We start from the raw sequence: 22,472 nt of genomic DNA on the forward strand, positions 1-22,472 counted from the left end.
CGTGTACCCAGAGCACCGACTGGGAGCCTTATATAGTCTGAACTGAGGAGGGGGGCGCCAAATCCCAGCGTGCTCTGCGGTTAGGGGGCGGAGGGGGTGTGGGGGCGGGGGGGATGGGGTGGGGGCGATGGCCTCGCTACCCTCGCCTGCCGCTAGAGGGAGTACGGGATTAAGGAGGGGGGTGCGGAATGCTGATGCTGATCTGGCCAAGCTGGTAGGAAAGAAGAAAGGGAGGGGAGGGGAGAATCGAGAACTGCCGGCCTAGCCAGGCCGAGATGCAATTGCCCTGGTGGTGGGAGCTAGGCGACCCTTGTGCTTGGACTGGACAGGGTTGGGGGACACGCAGGATGAGCCCCTCGACCACTGGCACCTTCTTGCTGACAGGTTAGTGGCCCGCGCGCGACGGGAGGTATTGAGGCTAACAGGCCTCCACCTCCCCATCCCCCGCCCAGGTTTGGGGTACCCGGCTGCATTTTCTGGGTGTCAGCCCCTCTTGCTGCCTGGATTCCCACTGCACCCCTCCTCCAGGACGCCCGCACCCCACTCTCCGGCCTTGTGCGTCGTTTCCCAGGTTTGACCCCTTGCCTTCTCTTTTCTCCGCGCCCCCGCGGGCCCCTCCCTGCCCAGAGAGCTCAGAAATTTCATCTTCAATTTCCATTCCCAGGCCTGTGCCCCCCACTCCCACCCCCATCACCATCTTCGATGGTGGACCTCTCCTGATCCCTGCAGCAAAGAGCTGGGGGTCGTTGCCTATTTTTTTTTCTGGGGGGCTCGTTACCCTTCGAACGGGGCTCTGCGGCCCAGAGGCGAGCCTTAGGAAATGGGTGTCAAACTGCGTAACCCTCTACACAAACACACCTTTTTTTTTTTCTTTTCTTGAATCCGATCCGGAGAGAACAAAAAAATGTATTTGAAACATCTAATTCCCCCCTCTTACTAAGCGCATTTCTTGGCGGCGGATATCTCGTTTTTCTTAGGTTTTAAGGAGCAGGGACGCGGAGTCCTGAAATGCGGGAACTAAGCAGGCATTCAGGTCAGGGTTAACCCCGGCCTGGGGGGCCAGAGACGCTGCAAACAGCACTGTTTGCCCCACCAAGCGCACTATTTCGAGAAAGCAAAAACAATTAAAAACAGCTGTGGATGCCTCCAGTGTGCTTGGCGGGCTTCAGAAGCTCGCAGCCATGGCCTTTTGGTGGTGATTGCGAGGTTTTCGCAGAGAACTAGCTTTCCCTGCAACGTTACATTTTTATAAATCTTCTAGAGAGAATACATTTAATCACGGCAACCTCTTGTTAATCCTTTCAAACTCGTTGCCGAGATTCGGCCGCAAATATGTGTGTGTATCTCTACGTATAAACGTATATATATTTATATTTAAATATATATTTTTTATGTTTGAGAAAATTGCAGTAAGTTACAAGACAATTAAAATACTGATGAAGAAGGATGCTTTAAAAAAAAAATAACCTTAGCGCGGATTTCCATTTAAGCGCCCCAGACTGTTAGGCGCTGAGAAAACAATCTGTTGATAATCTGAGTAAAATAAGTTAAAATGGGAAAACAAACCGTCTACAGCTGAGTAGCGTTCCTTAAATAGATGAAGACACTTTTGTATTTGAAGGCTAAAATTCAGCATACTTCAGTGTCATTGCTACAGATTCTTTTATACGGAGAGGATAAATAAGAATTTGATCCATTATAGATGACAGGGTGGCAGGGATCTTACTTAAAGCGAGCCTTTCTAGGAATAAACAAAATTGTAGCAGATTTACTGAGATTTTACTTTTTTTAATCAGAAATAAAATGTTGACCCTATGAATGAATGAAGTGTGGATTTCCAACAATGAAAGATATTTTTTGAGGAACTGGGGGTGGGGGGAACTCAATTATACTTTTTAGCAGTGTCTTTTAATCTTTAGGATGTCCACTCTTTTCTGCAAGATAGAATAATTCCGGGATTTCTTTTATTTGCTAGAGTACTGCTGTGATGACCACCGAACTGTCAAATTCTTAGGTTTATTTTAATCCAGAAAAGTTACATCTCTTAGTTGTTAACTAATAGATAGTCTTTTCTAAAAAGTGATATTAAAAATCAGTAGAGATGGTAGGGAAAATTCAAGTTTAAAAATTATCCCAAGACTTTTAAAACTTTGAACCAACTGATTTGTTTATTTGAAAATGTTAACCACTATTGTTTCTTTTTTTAAAAAAAGCATTAGTATTATTTTTGTCATAATAAAAGTAATTTCTATTCGGTGTACAAGAGTCAGGTAAAAATACTCCAGAAAACCAGAAAAAAAATAAAGAATAAAATCAAGATCACCTGTAACTTCTTCATTCTAAGATAATCCCAGTAAACATTATGGAGTTCACTTTTTCAGACTTTCTCTATACATATCTATGTACCTAACATATATATTTTCAGAGAGTTGCCTATGTATAATTTCTACCATTAAAAATGGGATCAAATTAATTTTTCTCCATTATTTTCTTTCCAAGGAGACTTAACTCTCCTATCAAGCAATTACATTTTCAGAGACCTTTTAAAAAGGAAATAATATTAATTACTTTTTCTAATTAAAATTGTAAATGAACATTAGTACATAAAGATTTGTAACCAAAGAACTGAGAATTTTCTCTGATCTCACTAGTCTAGCATACAGTTATCATTTTGGTGTATTTCCTCGTGTTACTTCTCTACATATGAAATAATTTTTACTTTGCCTTAGAAATAGAATTTTCAGTGAAAAATAAACATCAGTAAATTAGTTTTGATTAACCTTTCCTATCTATAACAAAAAAATGTTAAAAATAAAAACAAAATACAAGGTTACTAGACAATACCTTAAATAACATTTTTGTGTTATCTAAAGCAACAAAACAACATTAAAAACTACCCACAAAAATATTAATAAAGAGTTTTAAACACTTTTTGGACATTTAGAGTCATAAGTGAATTTTGGATTTTTTTTTTTTGGTATTTGCACCCGGTGTCGACTCTTTCTTACCCATTTTGCATAAAATTAGATTCAAGGCAAAAAAAGAGTTGCTAATGTGCATTATCTATTTTATCAAGTAATAACTGGGCATTGTATTTAGGCTATTTAATCCATGTTAATGAGAATTTGCTGCAGATCTATGAAGCTATTGGTTTACCACCTATATTTAACTTCTAGTTTATTGGAAAATTGTATTTCAAAATGAAGTGGGATTTTCACCTGTCAAATAATAACTAGACATTCTATTTGGACATTTTACGTATTTTATGACATTTTGCCATTTGTGAAGCTGTTGATTTACTTAATGTATTTAGCTTAATTTCTCCGATGGTGGGAAAATTGTATTTCAAAACAAAGTGGAATTTTCATTTATCAAATAATAACTGGACTTTCTAGTTGGACATTTCACCTATTATAAGTGACAATTTGCTATGGATCTATGAACCTGCTGATTTACCACATACATTTGGCTTAACATTTAATATGGTGGGAAAGTTTATTTCTAAGCAAAGTAAAATTTTCAGTGGTCACATATTAACTGGACTTAGTATTTGATCATTTTATCCATTTATTATAAGAGTTTGCCATAAATCTAAAAGCTGTTGATTTACCTCATATATTTAACTTTAATTCTAGTAGGGCTGACAAATTGTATTTCTAAGCAAAGTGGCATTTTCACTTGTCTTTAATAAAAAAATACCGGTGAAAGACAACCTCAAAGAGAGAAAGATGACATGTATCCAGTTTCTAATGCTGGTTTTCCACTGATGAAAACCAGCTTTAACCAAAATGCTGAAACAGTGAAGAAACCCTGACATGTCAAAATTTCCCAAAGATTCTAATTTTTTGAGATTCTAATAAGTGCAGCACTTATAGATCACATTTTCCCCCCATATAGTCACATTGTTCCTTCTCCTTTTTTACTGACTGACCACACTTACTCTATAAGACCCCCTTTCTTTAGTCACCCTTACCTCACTTCTAAACACCGGTGCAAATTCTATTGCTGATTCTAATCTGAGTGTTAAAAGGGGCTCTCAGTGAATAGATGATACGGATGTTATTTGTGGGTTAGAGATTCTTGGGCTGAAGCTCTGTTTCAGTCAGGAGCTTCACAGAAATATTAACATGAAGATTTTGTCTGTCTTTCCATCCTTTCCAATGAGCAGAGAGAGAGAGAGACAGACAGACATGACAGACAACACAGATGCAAAAACACCGAGTCTTTTTCTAAACTTCAGGGTCCAGTCTGCTATCTCCTTGATTTTCAGAAATAAATATTAAGCCAAAAACAGCAATTCAAAATTAAAAAGTAAAAAAGGAGCTGGTGTTTCTAAAGATCAACAAGTCTTTTCAAATGACTATTTTTCTGATTTGTGTTTTCAGGTTGGTAGAATCAGATAGAGCCTCAGTGCTTTTAAAGCTGTTGCATGCAAACTGCCGCCAAGCAGAATGCTCTCTGAGCAAAATTCCTGATATCTTCAGTTTTTAAAACAATGTAACTGTAGCAAAGACAGTATCGAATAAAAGACGATCTCCACAGTCTGATATTAGAACTTTTATACTGATGCTCCTTAGCTTTCTGATATGCATGTGCATCTAATATTTTTACGTAACTATAGTTTTAGTATGTGTAGATATTTTACACTTCGTTTTTAAAGATAAATGAACTTTGGTTTCAACAAAGCATTTGTCAAGGCTTTGGGATACTTGTGCGTGTGACAGGGAGTGCAGACTAGCAGAATTGCTTTGTGAGCGCGCAGCCGGCTGAAGCAGCACCTGCCAGGTGTGTGGATTGTTGAGTCTGGGTTCGAGCGGTCCCTGGTGAAGGATCATACGCCTTTGCCTTGCTTCTCCTCTTCTTCAAAATTTAATGAATGACTGATAAAATTCTAGAGTGCTTGCTTTAAAATCCATAGATGACTTAAAAAGGGATACCTGTTGTAAGTAGATAACAGAATGTAGAATTAACACGGTTTAAATAGTCTGCAATGCTATGTAAGAGAGATATTTTATACTTATAAATGCATCATAATTCATTGAAGTGTGAGGAAGGAGGGGACTTTACATGGCGGTGATTTTTGAGCAAAAACGTTACTATGAACTAGCAGCATGATGTGGCTGCAAAAAAAAAAAAAAATCAAATTTAGATTCCGATAAGAGTATAGTGCCCATATGTCACAGAAATTAATAGTAACCCTGCTCTAATTAACCACATCTGTAGTATTGTGTCCATTTCTGGCTGTCACATTTAAAGAGAGATGTTGACAAATTAGACAACTTCCAGACCAGTCTGTGGGGATGGTACGGGGTCTGGCAGTCCTGCCCCACAAGCTGTCCTCCCGGGGCCTGGAAGTGCTTAGCCTGAAGACTAAAAGTGCACATAAATGCTTTGGTTGGCTTCGGAAAGCTGAACTAGTATCAGTGGATGAAAGGTAGAGATGGATTTCACCTTGAGACCTTCCTATAACAGTGCAGCTCAGCAAGGGAGTCAGCGTATCGCCTTTCCTTAGTCTGTTCTTTTAAAATATGAGAAATGTTCACCTTTCTTGCAATGAATATTAATTTGAAGGCCATGATAACATTTTAGGGTAGGACAAAAAAGATACTTGTGGTGAAAACATTTTATTTTTTTCCGATAAACTGTCTAAAAAGATTAGTCCTGTGTGTTGCCTGTTGATTTCTTATAACTTGAAAACTGCTGCAACAGGTCAATTTAGCACATTCCTTCCTCCCTTCTCATTCTGTTTCAGACATGAAAATCTGAGAAAGCTTTTCTTTTCTTTTTTCTTTTTTTTTCTTTTCTTGCAAAGTGTCCTGGCCTTCCCTTGCTTCCTCGAGTCACTCCTTCCCTGGGGTTTCCAGCTCACTGGGAGCAGGCTCTGGGGCAGAGAGACCGCAGAGGCCGGAGGCGCCCAGGCTTAAGGGGAGCAGGGCGGTGCAGGCCACGGGTCCAGGACAGCTCAGCCCTTAGCTGATGGATCCTCCAACCGGGGCCGGGGGCGGGGGGGCATGTGGGGCAATTCTTCCTTCTGCAGTCCTTCCACCCCCCGCTTCACATGTCCTTGCAATAATTACAGTGTTTTCCTTTATTTTCAACAGGAACCGAAACCTTTCCATCAAAAGTAGTTTCTGACCTGGTGACTCTTTTATCAGTTTAGCCTGGTTTCTGACTGCCTCATGCTAACAGTCTTAGTGTCTTCAACGTGTCTTGCGGCAGATTTTTTTCTTTCTTCTCTGTCTGCCTATTAATTGTTTATTTTGATTACCGTATCTAACTTTGAAAATATGACCCCACAGAAACAATTTCTGTGCACTGGAGCCTTGAAAACTAAGGGCGCCGCCAATAAGAGATGTGAAGAAAGGAGAGAACATTCTTCAGTTATCTCTTTTATCCCACTTTTTTCCTGCTTCTTTCCCTCCACACCCAGTACTATCATCCTCTACACAAACTGTTAGGTCAGAAATACAGCTACTGTGTATAGTATATTTTTAATGCTGAACAAGTTTCTCCTTATTTTCTCTTTTATAAAAGGGTCGTGCACTTTTGTGGGACTATAATAATGCTCAGGGCAACTTCTGATGGCTGGCTTCCCAGTTGTTGAAGATGCCACAGGCAGCCGTTGGCTGAGCTCCTATTTCAGAGAGAGAAATCCTCAAAGATGAGCTTCTCTGGCTTGTCATCGCTGGCTCACCTGATTCACAGGCGGCTACTTGCGATTCCTTGAATGTAACGCTTGCTCCTGCTCCTGGGTTTGGAAAAGCATATGATCCCCAATGTTTAAATTCTAAACATTTGAGAACTTATTTCAGAAGTTAATAAGACTCAAAACACGCGTTGCTGGCATGATTATTAATCTTGTATACTCTGAAAAATGATGTAACTAAAGCTAAAGTGCTCTTTTCTTCTTGGGTCACTTTGGTAGAATTTTTATTTTTTTGTGTGTTTTCATCTAAGAATCTAATGCAGTATTGACGCATTAGAGGTTTCAATGCGCTTTGCTACTCAAAAAGCACTCATCTTTAGCACGTCTCGCTTTCTGCGTAATTGCCTTGGACTAATCAGACTTCTAGAATAGCTGGGCAGCGTTCTGTGCCCCAGGAATCGCCCCAGCATCTGTTGTGCCATGGGAGGCAGACTTTTTCTTTTCTGACAGACCAAAGCCGCTCATTTCAAAAATGTTTAGGGGTTAGGCAGCTCTGGTGTAAATTCTTTCCCATTCTTTGGCTTTTCACTCATTCATCTGGTCACCCCTTTGATTATTATGGAGATTTGGGGTTCACTGCGAATTTGAAAGAGGAGATCGCAGTTAATTTTCCTGTGGTAGGTAAGTGAGATATTTTAGTTCCCAATTTCTTCGGCAACAGGCGACAGAAGTAAAGTTGATCTTTTACTTTGATATGCAGAAAAAAATAGAGCCTAAGGCGGTTTTATTTTTTTCTCCTTAGGAAATTGGTGGTTCTCACTAAGCAGTTAAATGACATTGGTTTTTCTCTCCTATGAAATAGTTAATCAATGTAGCACCTTTAACATCTTTCATTCTCTATAGTTAATAGAGTTGATTCTAATCGAAGACCAGTATCACAGAAGTGAAAACAGAACAGGTTGCTACATGTACTTCTCAAAATTCGAAATGATGTTATTTTTTGTCCAGCTGGTTTACTTCTGGGAGTTTAGCTTACAGATATATTTGTGAAAGCGCTCAAATATAAAAGTAAAAGGGTGTTTATTGTGGCATTGATAGTAATAATGAAAAGCTAGTGGTCATCTTTATTAAGTAATAATTCTTTTATTCACTTATATTCTTGACTTCTACTGGTTTTGAGACTCCGTGTGAGTTGCCGGGGAACATGCGGTCGCAGCCATTATGGAACTTTTACACTATTGCTGGTGACAAAGATTAATCAAATAATCACACATATAAATGTGCCCTTAGAACCATGATAAGTGCCACGAACACTACTAGAATTTCTCTGTCAGGGATTTAGCCAGACAGGGATGGAGGAAGGCTTCTCCGAGGAAGTACTCAGAGCTCAAGGATGAGTAAATGTTAGTGAGGTGAAGGGGAAAGGTATATTTGATGTAGTAAAAGAAAGCGCTTTGTAGAGGCCAAGGGGCAGGTTGACAGGGCAAATAGAAAGTGCTGGAAGAAGTCTAGTGAGGTTGGAGCCGAGAGAGAAGGGGCAGCATGATATGAAAGGAGGTTAGATAGGAGGTGAGGGAGCAAGTTTTGCAGGACCCATTAGACCACTTAAAAGAGTGTAATCCTATGGAAAATCTTTGGAGGGGTTTAAACAGGACAAGACCAGATTCGCATTTCAAAAAGAGCACTTTGGCTGCTTTGTTGCAGGAAGGGTTGAAAGGGTCAGAACAGATTGCAGCAGACCAGCTTGAAGGCTAGTTTCTAGTTTCGTAATCCAGGCTAGAACCGTTGACCTCCTGGGCTCGGGTGGTGATGGGGTGATACGGATAGGAGGGGCCTTTTGAAGAGTAAAGAGGAGCAGGAGTGGGTCGTGGATTGACTTTGGGCAGGAGGAGATGCCAAGGATGATTTCTAGATTTCTGTTCCTGTTCGTCAGGATGCATGCCGGTGCCAATCACAGGATGAGAGGTGCCGGAGGAGGATCAGGCTGTAAGGGAAAGGTCAGAGTCTTCGTTTGGATAGGCTGAAGTTGAGGTGCCCCTAAAAAAAAATGTGATGGAGCCACACAATAAAAAGCTATGCAACCTTAAAAATGTGATATCATGTAAACATGTTCAAGAGATATGCTAAGTGAAAAACATATGATCACATTATGTGAAAAAAATTATGTGTGAATGTATATGTGTACAAACACGTTCGCCTATGCATAGAATATGGAAAGGTGCAAAGACTATTAAGAGTGGCATTGGAGGGATGGATGTCAATAGACACATGAAAAGGGACTTTCATATTTTACACCGTCTGGTTATTCTATTTAACTAAATTACAATGAGAATGTATGGCTTCCATTAAAAAAAAAAAAATCAATGACAGTTTCAAGTCAACAGCCAAGATGAGAGTATTTCTCTTTCAGAGCGTTCTTAATTAGAAAACCTGCTAAGCATTATTATATTTTATTTCAAACAGATTTTTCCCCCTACAGTTTTACTTCCCTAACCTAGCAGCTCTTACACTTTGCCTTTTAATCTTCCACTAGATTGCACTGTTATAGATGTCACGTAATTTACATACCATTTTGTAGCCTGCCTTTCACTAATTTTATTCATTTCAAAACAGTCCAGCGTTTTGCAGGTGAGGACATTAATTGCAGTGGTTCATATAATGACCGCATATATTATGTATCCCTTTTGTTATGGGTCCCACTGGTGCTCCTTACTCATCTAGTATTTCTGAGATAAAATACAATTGTACGTAGAAAATAATGTCACAGTAGCTTTGTTCTGTGACAGATGGGTATTAGCCTTTTTGTAGTGATCAGCTATATACCTTTGTAAGGTATATAAATGTCAAATCACTATGTTGTACACTTGAAAATAATATAATATTGTATGTCAACTATAATTAAAAAGAACTTTACATTTAAAAAAATGCAGATAGTACCATTTCAGGGTAGTGGAAACCCAGTAATACTGTATATGCCTTCGCTGGGCCATTTGAGCAACAGAGTAAAACTACCAGAAGTGGATAACCCTCCCTTTGCCACTAACTCTTCTATTAAACCAACACTTCTTTTATTGACATTAATTCGCCCCACCCCCCAGTTTTCATATGGGCAATGTAAAGTTCAATCCTGTGCTCGTACAGTTTTGCTTTTGTTGCATTATTTCCTCAGAATAAACACTGAGTTTATGAGAGTCAGAGGGCACAAATATCCATAGAGCTCGCTTGTTAGTATAGCTGCCTTTCCTCAGAAGGGTTAACCTGCAGCTCTCAACCAGGATGCCTTGGCCATCTTGGCTAGTGCTGAATGAGGACTTGCTGAAATGCCATCTTCTTAGCCTTGTGAGAGGCTGTGACCAGCCTAGGATGGTTGGTGCCCCTGGGCTGCTTGCTGCCTTTGCTTTGAGCAAAGGTAAGTGCTCTGAGCATTTACTCCATGCTGCTTAAGAAATATTATCATTTTTCATGTATCTTATGTCCGTGAGAAAAAAGAGAGTGCTATATTTTACAATACCAACAAAAGTAACACTGTTTTCATTTGAGCATCTATTTTTTAAAAACATAGAAATTAAAATTTTGTTCATATTAGTTGAAGATTAAATGTAATAATAACTCACAGTTTTTTGAGAACATCATTTGTGCTGAGCATTCTTAAGCACTCTTCTAAGGGTTTTAAATGTATTATTTCATTTGATACTCACAACATCTCTATGAAGAGGGCACTATTCCGTCCCTACCAGTGAGGGAACTGAGGTACAGAGACATTGAATAACTTGCCCAATGGACAAAAATTGGGATTGAACCCAGACGCTCTCTCTCCATAGGCTGTGGTGTCAAACGCTACTTTTCTGTTCTCCCATTTTATTTCACTCTGAAACCTCATGTTTTCCCTAGCTTGTGCTGAAATTATAAAAGTCTAATAACTTTTAATTGTATTAAATAATCACTTACGCTATGTCTTGCCAGATTCTTCTGTTTTAACAAAGTTTGGAGGCTTCTTACTCTGGCATTCTTGGTTTCAAGTCTTGCTATTGTGCTTCTCATAGGAATATCTTTGCCTGACTCCCTCCAAAGATTGGGGTGGGTAGTCCTCCTCAGCAAATCCTTTTTCCTCCACAGGTTCCAACTAATGTTTTAATGAGATGTGTGTGTGTGTGTGTGTGTACATAGTATCTGGTATTTCCATGGATTTTGCCTCCTTGCTAGCTATTTCTAATCCAGCAGCTCAGGGGAAATTTGTTATTTTCTGGAAAGAAAATAAACTGAAGAAGACCTAGTAGTAATAGTAATAATAATAATGATATCTTAAATTACATTAAAAATATATAGTTTACAAATGGCTTCTCCATTTAACCTTGTGGGGGTTGGTTGATGAATAGATAACATGAACTTTGGAGTCAGTCAAGAAATAGGTTCAAAATTTAACTCTGCCACTAACTAAACATATGACCTGGGATGAGCTATATAATTTCCTAAGACTTCTTATCTTTGTAGAATGGAACTAAAAAATACCTACTTCACAAAACTGTTAATATAAAGCTTAAATAGTTAATATGTGTAGCACCCTCAGTGTAGTGCCTCACGCTTAGCACCCAAAACATGGTAGCTAATAATATCAACTAACATTTTGTAGGAGAGAAGAATATAAAAACAACATAAGACAATTTAAAAAATATTATGGATATTTGCATGAAGGAAAGGGAGAGAATATGCAGAGGGAGAGGGAGTGACACAGTGACATAGGGAACGGTGAGAGAGGGGGCGGAAGCCGTGCATCCAAGTTATAGAAACAGTCTGTGTCCCCTTCCAGGAAAATATGAATGGAGGTGAAACAGTGGACTCACCTTGGTTCTAAGGTGAGTATGTTAATCAGATTAAATTTCACTTGGCATATCCTGCTGTTTACTTGGACAGTGATGTTGGAGTAAGTTATTATTTATTATTTCTATCCCTTGACATTCTGATTAGCTCATCAGCAATCAGTCACTATTCACGGCTCTTCAATTGCTTCTATTAGTAGCAAACTCCTCCTCCCCCAGTCAGCAAATTATTCAGATCTGGGAAAGAGTACTGTCTCTTGAGAGAGTGCTTGCCCCAGGCCAGATGAAACCTAGTCGTGCTGCTACAGGACTCGGAATGAATCATGGAATTTTAAGACAAACTTTGAGTATTGTATGGTTTCTAGGGAATTTAAGGGCACGCCAACCACCTTTGGATTAATTCCAGCTTTGATGATTTTTGAGAGGGAGCATTGAGGAGCAGAATAATTTATATAAGTTGATAAGCTAGCTAATTTTGTGAATATGTTTTTAGTTGGGGCTGTGTAAACACACTATGCATGTTATTCTTTGCTTTTGTGTTTGTGAATTAGAGCGAAATTCACATCCAGGTACAACTGCAGCATAGGTTTTCATGAACTCATGAGCACAGTATAGTTCCTTTCAAGATTTCTGAGGATTGTCCATTATCTTTGTAGAGTCCAAGAATTAGATTCTATGGGTTGATTTTTTTAATACATTAAAATTAATCTTGAAAAGTTACATATAGAATATTTTAAAAATTAAGTCATATTTTCCCATCCTAACGAAGGAAACTTGTTCTCACAGGAAAAAAAAAATGCTATGGTCTTTTTCTAATGACAATCAGACTTTAAAGTATTAGCTTTTTTCATGAGTATTCTGCATTTGTCAATGTACAGATTACAGTAATTTTTTGAATACAAGAAGTTAGAAAGTTGATCCACACCATTAAAAACAAATAGTTGTCATGTTACTGAGCTTTGTCCCTCAAGGTGTAGGACTTGAACATTTAAGCAGACACCCCATCCATGGCATTTTGCCTTTTGTGACACTGTCTGGTGAGTAGAGACACAAAAATTTGTCTTTTTATTTAGATTTATTGGGCTGTGGTCCTCTGTGGTCAAAATTGGACTTTAGATGGATCAATATGAAGTTTTACAAGTGTATGTGCTGAAAGCAATGCCGGCGTTAAAATAGAGCAATATGTATGGGATGTGTTTAAACTATTTTATCTTGCCCCTGTTTCATAACAGTTGAGGCACCAATGTGATTTGTATTTTGAACCCCGTAAAAGCCAACTACTCTCTTTCCCCTTATGCAGGACTTGGAAAGTATGAGTGATGATATGTTGGTTCACTGGCAAGGACATGGAGTAGCGTTGCATCTCCTGCTGGGTTAGTCAGGTTCTAAGAGCCAGAGTGTAAAACAAAAAATCCTATAGAGTTATTCTAGTAATTTCTTTAAATTGCCTTTAAAGTACAGTATGTGCAGTTTTGTGTATGTGACTCTGAACAGTAATTCTTATGTACAATGTAGCCCGAGACCCACTGGACTGGAATAAAGGAAGGAAAAACGGGAATGCTGTCTGGACCCTCAAACTATTGTTTCTTTATGGTGACCCCTCCGCGCATGGACAAGTGGAGAGTATTCTAAAGAATCTCGCTTGCCTGCAGGATTTCCTCCATTATCCTTTAAGATCAAGTCTCTATACTCTTCAGACATGTTAATATATTCGGTTGGTAATTTAGGATTAAACTAGACAATATACACGAAAGCACCTCGCTGAACTGGGTGATGTGTGTGATAGACTTAAACTGAAGTGTTGCTCGTCATTGTTCTTTGGGAAGTTGTAGAGAAGAATTTGGCCAGGTGCTTCCTGTCTTTCTAGGTTGGGACTTCCCCCTGTCCAGCAGTGACTTACATGTTCTTGCAGATTGGCTGCTTGTGTGGGCCTGTTACAGGCAGCAGTGGGCAAGGTTTTCATGTCTAAGGTTTTCATATCAGCCCTACATTTAGCAGATATGATGTGACTCAGGTGAATATTCTGCATACCCTTGGGATCTGTAGGTCTTCTCTCGGCCTTTCAGGGTTCAGATTTGTGTGTGATGAAATTATGTAACCCACCTACCTAAGGCATTCCATGGTGAAATTGTGAATCTGTGTTTTTAGATGTTTTTATTATGTATTTTGGAGGTGTATGTGCTAATAGGTATTCTTAGAGAGCTGCCCAGGTGATTCTTACATACCCAGCATAACTCTGGGAAGTAGGGTATTTTGCCATAAGAATCTATGAACATTTCTCACCCTATTTCAGCTTAAATGGTTTAGGAAGTGACTACTGTATTTATGATGTAGGTTGAAAAGGACATAATTCTCAGTTATGTGAATCAACCATTTATTAGGTGAATCAGCCATAAGATTGGCCTTTTAGTAGATATAAAATACTTACGTTTACATATTTTAAAAACTGAATACCAAGCAAGTCATTTACTTGCTTGGGGTTCTAGGGCATTTGATTTCCACTCCAAGGCATCTTCTGAAATGATCACCTGAGGTTTTATTTGCTTGTTTATTTTTAATAACTTGGGTTTTGACTTGTATTTTTTTTTCCATTTTGGAAGGTAACGTGGTATTTTTCATAATTTCATATAAGTTCAGAATTTTACTTAAAATTCAGTTAGAAAAGGAAATGTACATTTCATCTCTGTTTTACTAAGATGAGGAGCCCTTTCAACATTAAGCATCCTGTACCCCAACAAAAATGTTTCTGTCTTCACTGGTCCTCATTTCTTTTTTAAAAATTTAATCTTTATATTGTATTTCTTCCCATTACCATTGAGCCCCCTCGTACCTCCTCCGCGCATCAGTTACCACACTGTTGTCCATGTCCATGAGTCCTTTCTCCTCACTTCCTGATTCAGGAAATATTTTCTTTACTTGTGTGTGGTCGGTCCCACCCATTCCAGTGTTTCTCAGGTTGTGTCTCATCAGTTATGCTCCTTTTCTGTGTCCTTCATCTCTCTCTGTCTCTTATGTCTTTCCCCCAGCTTATGCACAAAGTCTGTTTCCCTACACTACAATAACCAACCCTTCTCTCCACCTTGCTCTGCTTCGGTCTACTGTATTATTGTATATCTGTTTCTCTATTCTGGCCAATGGTCTTGAAAGATTAACTATATTTGCCGCCTCTACATCTTGACCTTTTGCAGTTTGGCTTCTACACTCCCCACCTTATCCGTACTCGACTTTAAAGGAGCCACTAGTAACTTCTCATTTTCTACATCTCGCAGTCTTTTCTAAGCTCCCATTGAGCTCTGACCTTTTGCAGTATTTGAGGATGCGGCTCACACTCTCCCTCTTGACATCTCTTCCCTTGATATATGCGACACTTCAGCCTCAGTTGTCCAACCTCTGTGATTGCCTGCCTCTTATTTCTTTGCTGAATCATCCTCTTCTTTTGCTGTATAAATGTATTTATTAACATGTTCTTCTGCCTTTGCTGTACCTCCCACTTTTGTGCATTCTTTGTTACTGTATGTCAGCTCCAGGAGTTAGGGCAAAACTCTGCAGTATACCCAAGGGGACTCTTGTTATGAACCCAGAGGAAACATACCTGAGATGCCAGAGGAAGGAAGACCCAATGTTGTAGTTAGGAAAATGGTGCCCAAATATCAGATCTGAAAGGTAAGGATTAAAAATGGGAAAGCAAGCAGTAACACGGGTAGTTTGTACGTTGGGCAACAGGATAGACAAATGGGTCAAGAGTGTGAGTGTGTATCTTGTCCGGATCATTTGGTATGTGAGGGCTAAATGCATATTATCTGGGAGCATGATCTCTTTAAGGAATTGCACTTGGGCTTGGGCTTCAACAGTTATTTCTCTGGGGGAAAACCTCAATTCTGCATCTGAAGCCCCATTAGACTCTCCTATGAACCAGAGCTCTATTTCCCTCTTCCTCTTGATGGTTTCACCTGAGTATGTAACTGGTACCCCAAATTTAACATATTCCAAATTATTTATTATCTATCTTGAAACCCACTCCTTTTGGGGGCAGGCTCCTAATATACCACTGTTCTCTCAATGATGGATCAAAAATTCAAAGCCGTCCTTGATTCTCCTTTTAGTCCACACCTAGCACTTTAAAAAGTATTGTCAGTATCATCTCCCTGATGCCTTGTAACTGGCCCTACTTTTTGCTTCAACTGCTGATTTGTGGGCTGACTGCTACCTGACACTCCAGCGATGGGCCTCTATTGAGTATTCTTTTATCCCCACTCTATTCATTACTGCCAAAGTAACGTTTCCAAAACTGAATTGTGAATTTAGAAGACAATTTAAACTTATCACAACATTCCTAGCCAGAGATAATTACTTCCTCCTCAATGGTTTTGTAGCACTTAATGCTTTCTACCATAGTGTATTTATGTGTGATTATTTTATATATATACTCTATTATATATTATGTATATATTTCTATACATGAATTGTAAATCCCTGTAGATTATAAGGTCCTTGGGGCGCAGGAACTGTGCCTTATTTATCTGCAGTCATCATATATTCCTTGTATTGACATGCAACAAATATTTATTGAATGGGATTAAACAGTTGGCTGGGCTGGAAGGAATCTGATATCAATGAATAGTAGGTGATCTATGAAAGTCATTTTAATTTAACATTAATTTCATTTTTTGTGCATTTGTTTTATTCTGAAAAGCGTTATTATTAAGCCTTGCTGATGGCATAAATGGAACAGTTAACTGGAAGACCAAACAGGCCAACAATTTTATTATCAGCAGAAAAATGGCTGCTGGGAAGAAACATGGTGAGTTTAGGCTGTAAATCTCAGTCCCTTTTGGGGAGTCAACTAAATGTCTGCTTCCAATATTCTTTTTCTTTTTTAGTCATGTCTGGATATTTTTTAAGTCAGTCTGAAAAAATTATATTTTGTTTTCCTAATCTTCTAAAACTTCTGATTTTCTATGTTCTTAATCCATTATTTTCCAAGCATTTTTCCTTTTTTTAAACTAAAAATAATTTTATGTTTTTAACCTATTGTTGCCCCTTATCAAGTCACTGGCTTACCACTTATAAAAATTGTCCCAGTCTGGCTATTATAACAATTTACTTACAACATTGAAAGACAAAAAGATGTACATTTAACAAATCTTTTTAAAACAGTATTTCTATAACCTTAGGAAAATGGTCATAAAATATTTTGGCTAATTGTGGATGATTTTTTGAATGACTTTTGTGCAAAACCATATTGATACGTTTTGCTATTAAATAATTAGATGGCACTTATTTTGTACTGGAAAGATGAGCTGACTCTTGAATGATTGATTGTTCCTTCTAAATTCTTCTTTCATATGAACAAATGTATCCATTAGCAGTATGCCGGGACCCTTGAAATACTGCATTTCATCAGGGAGAAAAAGACGTACTAAATAACCAAAATCATAGCTGTTTCCAAAAATATCAGTTATTATCACAAGTTTTCAGTTAATATTGTATTTCTTGTTTATTTGCCTTTATGATCCCTCTTACACCTCACTCCTCACCACTACCAACACACACACAACCACACACACAATTTCAACTCTATGTAGACATGAACATTCGTAACTTTGGGGCAACTAAAGTGTCTATAAAAATAAGAATTTTAAAGTATTTTAAAAAGAATAGTAACTTACAACCCAAAATGGCCTTACTGCCAAATAAAACCTCCTGGGTACCTAGTCGGAGTGATTCCTGGCTCATCTCATTTTCTTCATACCTCTGGCTATGGTCGTTAACTTTTTTCCATCTAGCACCAAATTATTCCTCAGTTGGAATCCTCTACCCCCAGATCTGTTTTACAATAAGACAAAAGTTCCCAAAGTCTCTTCTATCCTGCTTCTTTGAAGCAAATCCCAAAACACCATTGTTGATATCAATAAGAAAATACAGTTTTATCATAGTAACTTCCCGTGAACAGATTACAAAAATTTGTTTTAAAAAGCGCTAGACGTACTGTTCCAGGATCTAAGCCCATCCTCTCATAGTCCATTCCCTACACTCTCCTTAGATATTCTCATGGGACTCTCCCTGATTTCTCTAAGGAAATCGCCCCGACTACCCTCAGCTGGCTGGTTCCTTAATCAAGCTGAAGGCCTTTGGCTTCTTGGCACATCCAGTCTTTCCTGTCATGGTCATCAGATGGCCCTCAGTGTTGCCGTCTGCAATGCGCTTCTGCTTTGTTATCTCCCAAAGACGTGGGACCGGCCCTCATTCTGGTGCCTCACTCCAGATCCCCAAAGGCGCTTCCTCTGGACTTCATACCATTTTGACCTAAATTGCAGTTGTCATTTGCTTTTACTTCAGCTTCTTCTCTTTAACTTCGATCCCTAGAACTTCTGTCCTCTTTGAGCATGTCCCTGCATTTCCTATTTGAATGACCAAAAAGGTTCTCTCTAACCAGCTATAAAACACAGTTCATTCATCTGCTATTGTGCTGTTCTTAGAGAAATTCACTATTCCAAGACCCTTGCTTATAGAGTACTTATTTCTTCCTATTTCAAATTCATGCTTCCATGGGACTTCAAACTGATTTTCTCCTTGGGACCTGAGCGATAACTATAGTTTTCAAAATAGAAATGGTAACTACATCTTAAACCTACTGAAGTAACTAGTTCTGGTTACAACATTCTGTTATTTCCTCAGTTTCTCTTGAACTCATCCTTTAGCTTCTTCCTTTCTGATCTCCTCGCTCAATTTAAATTCTATCATTATGGTTCTGTATTATCAAAATATCTTACAGAGAGAGTAATAACTTTCATCAGCTCTGTGAACAGAATTGTTTCTAGTTGTGTACTGCATATAGCAAGGGCATTAGTTGTTGTTGTTGTTGTTTTTTTAATCCTTATCCAAGTACATTTTTTTTTTCCATTTCTTTTCAGAGAGAGAGGAAAGGGGCAGGGGGAGGAAGAGAGAGAGAAAGAGGAGAGACATTGATTGGTTGTCTTCTCGAACACCCCAGCCAGGGATCTAATCGACAGCCTAGGTATGTTCCCTGCAGGAATCAAACCTGAAACCTTGCAATGTACTGACTGAGCCACACTGGCCAGGGCTAGCAAGGGCATTTTAAATGTGATCTCAGATCTATCAAATGTCTGAGTTTTTTTTTTTTTAATCCTCACCCGAGGATATGTTTTATGGATTTTAGAATGAGAGGAAGGGAGTTGGTGGGGGGAGAGAGAGAGAGGGAGAGAGAGAAGCATCGACATGAGAGAGTAACATTGATCTGCTACCTCCCACACATGCCCCAATTGGGGATCAAACCCACAGCATTCGGTGAATGGGTTGGGACGATGCTCCAAACAACTGAGCCACCTGGCTAAGGCTATGAGGTATTCTTGACCAGTCATCTGTGTTTGACAATTTTAAGAGAGCACAAAAGATTGTAAGAGCATTTAAATAGGAAAATAGGTTTAGCAGCTATATTTTTTGTGTAACTTTATTTTTTTAAGTATATTTTATTGATTATGCTATTACAGTTGTCCCAATTTTTCCTCCTTTGCCCCCCTTTACCTGGTAGCCTCTTCCCTCCAGCAGTCGCCTCCCTTAGTTCACGTCCATAGTCATGCATATAAATTCTTTGGCTACTCCATTTCCTATACTGTTCTTAACATCTTCCTGTCTATTCTATACCTACCAATATGTAATACTTAATCCCTGCACCTTTTCCACCATTCCCCCTTCCCCCTCCCAGCTGATAACCCTCCATATGATCTCCATATCTATGATTCTGCTCCTGTTCCTGTTCTGGTTGTTAGCTTAGTTTTGTTTTGTTTTTTAGATTCAGTTGTTGATAGTTATGAATTTTTTTTTTTTTTTGGCCATTTTAGTGTTCATAGTTTTAATCTTCTTTTTCTTAAATAAGCCCCTTTAACAGTTCATCTAATAATGACTTGGTGATGATGAACTCCTTTAGCTTTACCTTGTCTGGGAAGCACTTTATCTGCCCTTCCATTCTAAATGATAGCTTTGCTGGATAGAGTAATCTAGGTTGTAGGTCCTTGCTTTTCATCACTTTGAATACTTCTTGCCAGTCCCTTCTAGCCTGCAAAGTGTCTTTTGAGAAATCAGCTGATAATCTTATGGGAACTCCTTTGTAGGTAATTATCTGCTTTTCTCTTGCTGCTTTTAAGATTCTCTCTTTATCTTTAACCTTTGGCATTTAAATTATGATGTGTCTTGGTGTGGCTCTCTTTGGGTCCAACTTGTTTGGGACTCTGTGCTTCCTGGACTTGTTTGTCTATTTCCTTCACCAAATTAGGGAAATTTTCTTTCAATATTTCTTCAAATAAATTTTTAATTTCTTACTCATCCTGCTCTCCACCTGGCATCCCTATAGTTTGGTTGTTGGTATGTTTGGGGATGTCCCAGAGGGTCCTTATAGTATCCTCGTTTTTTCGAATTCATTCTTGCTGTTCCGGTTGAATGCTTATTTCTTTCTTATGTTCCAATTTTTTTATTTGAATCCCAACTTCCTCCCCTGTACTAATGGTTCCCTGTAGATTATTCTTTATTTTGCTTAGTGTAACCTGCATATCTCCCTTTGTGTTCTTGCCATACTCAGTGAGTTCTTTGAGCATCCTGATCAAGTTGTGTTTTGAACTCTGCATCTGATGGGTTGGTTATCTCTGTCTCTTTTAGTTCTTTTTCTGGGGTTCTGTTCTTTCATTTGGGCCATATTTCTTTATCTCCTCAATTTGGCAGCCTCTCTGTGTTTGTTTCTGTATATTAAGTAGAGCTGCTTTGACTCCCTGTCTTAGTAGCGTGGCCTACTGTAGAAAAAGCACCTGTAAATTGTGTGGGGTGGAGCCTTAGGTAATCGCCAGGATGGGGCAACCCACTTTACCTCTTTGTGGCTCTGTGTGGAGGGAGGGCTTGTAGAGGGGGCAATGCTGCTGCCTGGCTTCTTGAGGTTTACCTGACATTTGCCCTGTTTCCAGTCACTTCACCCACTTCCCATGTGCGACTGATACCCTTCCAGATGTTGCTCTGGTGGTGAATCCCAGAGTGGGTGGGTTTGTGGACATTCTAAATCCATGAGGGCCCGTTAAGCCAAGTATCTTAAAATTCTGGCAGTTTCTTCCTCTACCCCAGCCCCCACTGGTTTTTACAGCCAGAGGTTATGAGGATTTATCTTCCCAGTGCTGGAACCCCAGGCTGTGCGGTTTGGCCTGGGGCTGGGGTCACTCACTCCCAAGCTTTCCCTCCTCATTTTTTCCACTACACGTGAACGTGGGATTGTCTCTTCTGCCGCTGCCGCCACCTCTTCATGCCGTGCCTCATCTCTTCTCTGCCCATCTCCACAATTCCGCCCCTCCAACCCATCTGGATGAATGTAGCTTCTTTTAATCCTTGGTTGTCAGACTTCCATACAACTCGATTTTCTGATGGTTCTGGATGTTACATGTTTTGAGATCTAGTTGTAATTCTTTCTATATTACACAAGGAAGTGAGGCATGTCTACCTACACCTCCATCTTGACCAAAGCCCAACTTTCTTTTTAAATAATGTCCCAATTCTTAATTTTAGCAGTGAGGTGGTACCTTATCTGAAGTAGGATTTTGAGGGATTTAAATGCCTCAGACCAACACTTTTGGCATCATTCTACCTCGATGCAAATGAAGTCATTGCAAAACTCAGAAAGAACACTCTAAATATGGATTCCCTTTTCTTTTTCCTGTGGTGGGGGTAGAGGAACTTAATTTAACCCTGGAATAATTTAAATAAAAGGAAATAAGCCTTTGCATTACTCATTTACATACTTTACTTAAACATCTTCAAATTCTTCTTAGTTATTTAGGGCAACTCATGTTCTAAAATGGGTTAGCCTTAGGTTTACTGATAAACTTCCATTGCTTTATCTCCCTAAGAAACAAAGAAAGTCAAAATGATCATGAGCTGGTTTCCTATTTTAAACTTAAATGTTTAATTGGACATTCATGGGAACAAAGTAATATGTACTCCAAATAATTTCATAGAATTTTCTATTGCTAGCTTAAAGGAGGCTCCTCATTAGTTTACTGACACAGTCAAGGGACTGCGTGGCTTGAAGACAGAAATATCTCTCTAGATGCCTTTTCTCCCCCTCTTTGGTTGGAGAGGAGCAGGAAGTACTCTTAAGGCTTAAAGTGTATTCTTCTTTGCCTCTGAAACGTGGCAAAGTCAGGAGAAAGGATCACTATATTCTAGGACTTCAAAGGACCATCTACCAAAGATGTGAGCTTCTCTTTCTAGGCTCTGGCTATGAGGGCTGAAAGGTCCCCTTCTAAATGTTAAGTTATTTCCTTCTTTAAACAAAAGAAACTTCAGGTTGTTTCTTGAAAGTGTTATTGTTAATTTACTTTTTCCAGTGGTACCGTGTCATTATGATAACTTGATGAAATGATAGAATGAACTTGGATTATTTGGTCAACTTTTGATTCGTCATAAGAACAAGAGAGAGAAGTAAGTTAAGGTGTTATGCAACATAACTAGCTTACAATAGTGGGTTGTAATAATACTATGCACAGCTACCAAATGTATCAGCTTATGTTTCCAAATGAAGTACATATTACCTGGGTTCAAGTCTTGCCTTTCCTCTTACCGATCTTATGGCCTTAAATCTGTCAGTCTCACGGGGTTCAATTAGGTTGTGTCTAAAATGAAGGACTGAACTCTCCAGGAGAGCAAATGCATGCCAGCTCCAGTTGGTGGGATCTGTCAAGATTTCTGAGTTAACTAGAAATCTGTGGCCATATCCCAGGAGGAAATACACCATGATCTGTCTCTTAGTCGAGAGAGATATTTAGCGTGGCCAGGCAGGATGACATCAAAAACCCTTTTCAACTACAGCATTCTATGAGATTAAGTTTATTGATCACCAATTCATAATGGTTTGCAACCACTTTCCAACTGACATTTAAGAAAAGCAAAACAGCAAAAACAAACATGTTATTACATGAGAAGTCAAGAAATTTAACTCCAATTTAGGAAAATGG

The 22,472-nt window shown here is 39.0% G+C and overlaps 1 protein-coding gene across 5 annotated transcripts in view; it reads left to right on the forward strand.

Moving 5' to 3' along the window:
• The first annotated feature begins 212 nt into the window (after nucleotides 1-212).
• SGCE (sarcoglycan epsilon) overlaps nucleotides 213-22,472 on the forward strand; it is a 67,520-nt gene continuing 45,260 nt past the window's right edge. For 3 of the 5 annotated variants that reach the window (XM_054563950.1, XM_054563952.1, XM_054563951.1), the window contains exon 1: nucleotides 236-384. In XM_054563950.1, coding sequence (XP_054419925.1) covers nucleotides 276-384 — 109 coding nt within the window. In that variant the 5' untranslated portion in view covers nucleotides 236-275. Of the gene's footprint in view, nucleotides 385-16,156; nucleotides 16,265-22,472 lie in introns of all 5 variants that reach the window. The other 2 variants (XM_054563954.1, XM_054563953.1) reach the window with 1 other exon arrangement.

The sequence above is a fragment of the Pteronotus mesoamericanus genome, unplaced genomic scaffold (assembly GCF_021234165.1).
Source record: "Pteronotus mesoamericanus isolate MK-2021 breed Mesoamerican mustached bat unplaced genomic scaffold, CSHL_Meso_final scaffold_85, whole genome shotgun sequence".
Lineage (NCBI taxonomy): Eukaryota > Metazoa > Chordata > Mammalia > Chiroptera > Mormoopidae > Pteronotus > Pteronotus mesoamericanus.